Source organism: Ochlerotatus camptorhynchus, unplaced genomic scaffold (assembly GCF_037179485.1).
Source record: "Ochlerotatus camptorhynchus isolate MF236.1 unplaced genomic scaffold, CSIRO-AGI_Acam_v1.1 ptg000412l, whole genome shotgun sequence".
Lineage (NCBI taxonomy): Eukaryota > Metazoa > Arthropoda > Insecta > Diptera > Culicidae > Ochlerotatus > Ochlerotatus camptorhynchus.
Window position 1 is genome coordinate 1,032,726 of NW_027040898.1, and position 2,596 is coordinate 1,035,321.

The following is a 2,596-nucleotide window of genomic DNA, read 5'->3' on the forward strand; positions in this document are numbered from 1 at the left end:
AGTGGCAAATGCCACCTTCGCCACCTGCTGAGTGTGGAACACACAACTTTCGGATACCTACTGTCTCCTTTAATGAACTCCGGTAAAAATCGTTCAACGATCGTCGCTACTAAAGTGGCTTGATTTTTTTTACAGAGTCACTTTTTCGAAGCACAACAAGCGAACTCCTTATTTTCTTCATTAGGTTTTTTTTTTATTATTTTTTCCAGATTTTCCACACGATACATCTATATAAAAACAATCGAAACAGGCCGAAAATCAATGCCTACTATGATTACCTGGCTGTCTCGGATTGTCCTGCTCGTTTCTATCTCTTTTACTCTGGTGAGGGAAGAGAAATCAAACAATATGTTGTGCTAATTGATTTATACATATGATATATGTTGTACCAATTGATTTTGCGCAAAGTTGACATATTCAATATGGATCTTACTTGGGAGTCAAAGAGAACTTCATTTGGAAAAATTCATTCATTTTTTGAACATGCATTTGTTCAATTCATAATAGTTTTGTATGGTCAATAGTCCTTCATAATCGGCTTTTTAAATTTCAAAACACTTTTTCTCAAAAAACCGATGATGAAATATTTTAAAATTATCATAGATTTGATTGTTGGAATCAATACTAACATCCTGTGAAGAAAAATCTGAGGTGCATGAATGTTGCAAAAAAAGTGCCTTCAGACATAGCGTGCGTCACAACCTTGACACAATTCGCTAGTCCATTCGATTAAAACCCGAACCACTTTAAAACCCGCAATCGTCGGCTAAGGGTACCGGAGGTACTTCCAGCATCCATTCACACCGTACATTTACAATCTTCGTAGCAACAGTAGCAGTTTCCTTTGACCTTATCCAAAAATACCAAACGGAAGCCACCAATAGCCAATAGTGTAGCTATGGTGCCCGCCAATCTGCGGTCCGTGCTCTAATTGAGGTGCACAACGCAACGGACACCAGCGCACCGCGACTCACTTGTTTGTGGTCTATCCGGTCGGTCCGTGGATTGAATGTGCACTTTCAATTTCAACTGGCTTCAGCTCGCAGCAGAACTAATTAGCATAAATGTTGGTTGTTCCCCGCTTCTTCGCTCTCTTTTGATGGGCGCATAAAATGACCGCGGAATGACAATCATTTCGCTGATTTTGTTTTTTTTTCGGTTTGTTTTGCGAGGGTTTATGCAAGTAGGATGTGGTGTATGTGTAGAATTGAAAATGCTGTAGGAGGATTTCAGTTTTTAGCTTTTTTTATTTACTTTTTTATTACATTTTGCTTACAACATGTAGGCAAGGTAAAATAATTTATTTACATTGGACAACAAGTTGAAAAAATGAACAGATTGGCTTAAGAGAGCTAGGTGCTTTTCTACGGTGGCGAAAAGTTGAGTATTCTCTCCCGCAGGTTTATAACAACATAAAAAAAAACAGTCCAAATCGGGTGATTTGGATGCGCTAGAAGCGATGAAACTTGAAGATCACAATACAGGAGCAGCTTGAGCTTTTAATATAGGATTAATATTGTTTCATTTTTGGAAGGTGTTGAATGTAAATCACTAGATAGTGTCTAGGGATTTACGCAACCAGTCTTTAGTGCCACGAGTGGATCTCGGAGTACGAGTGGCTGTGGTGTGGTTCCCAGCCGTGAGACTTGACGACAATTGGGACGTGCTTCTCGACGTAGACTGGCTTCTTAACGTAGACTGGGTATGGTTTCTCAATATGAACTGGGTATGGCTTGGGGACTTCGACGTATTCCTTGACCTTGACTGGGTAGGCCACTGGCTTCTCGACGTAGATTGGGACCTTCTTTTCGACAATGACTGGCACGTGCTTCTCGACAGTCACTGGGTATGGGACCTTCACTGGATATGGGATGTGCTTCTCGACTTCATATGGGACAGGGACGTGTTCCTTTTTGATGACGGTAGTCACATGATGAGGATCTTCCCAGCCATGCGACGAATGTTCCCATCCATGAGATTCATAACCGTATCCCAAGTCCCACAGTCCACGCTTATCCTGCTTCTTTCCGCCTTCCGCTGGAGCTGCGGCCTGTTCGGCCTCCTTCTTTTCCACGGCAGCACTGGCTACGATGGCAATAGCCATAGCAAAAACAACAAAAGCCTGTAACAAAAAGAACACTCATATCAACACTTCACCAAGATTGTCTTTCGATTTTTTAAATAGTTCACTACACCAAACACTTTTAATCCCACAAAATTCACAACTAGAACGCACCTTCATATTTCAACTGTTTAGGCGTGCTGGTAATGTAATACTGGTAAATGTTCAAAGCTAACTGATGGCTTCTGGAACTTTTCCCAACATATTTATACGCGAGCAAGATAATCGGAAAAAAAAAGTCGGAGACTCTAGCCAAAATCTCATCACAAAAGTGTTGGATTTTCAACCCCCCAGATGCACTAGAGTAGGTAGTAGCATAAGCCGATGGTCGACTAAAGCCGGGGCTGTCGGGGGGCAAAAGCGTGCGAGAGAGAGAACATTAGTGCAGCTCTTTGATCCACACACATACACACACACACGCACGCTGATTGTCCATCATGCGCGGGCCGAAAGGAAAAGGAGAAGGCGACATGG

General features: G+C 42.0%; 1 protein-coding gene across 1 annotated transcript; it reads right to left on the reverse strand.

Moving 5' to 3' along the window:
• Positions 1-1,233: 1,233 nt before the first annotated feature.
• LOC135710978 (uncharacterized) lies at positions 1,234-2,328 on the reverse strand. The gene is made up of 2 exons (XM_065233713.1): positions 2,237-2,328; positions 1,234-2,122 (listed from the first exon to the last, which is right to left on the reverse strand). Exons 1-2 carry the CDS (start codon positions 2,240-2,242, stop codon positions 1,586-1,588), a joined length of 543 nt encoding a protein of 180 aa, XP_065089785.1. The 5' UTR covers positions 2,243-2,328; the 3' UTR covers positions 1,234-1,585.
• Positions 2,329-2,596: the final 268 nt, after the last annotated feature.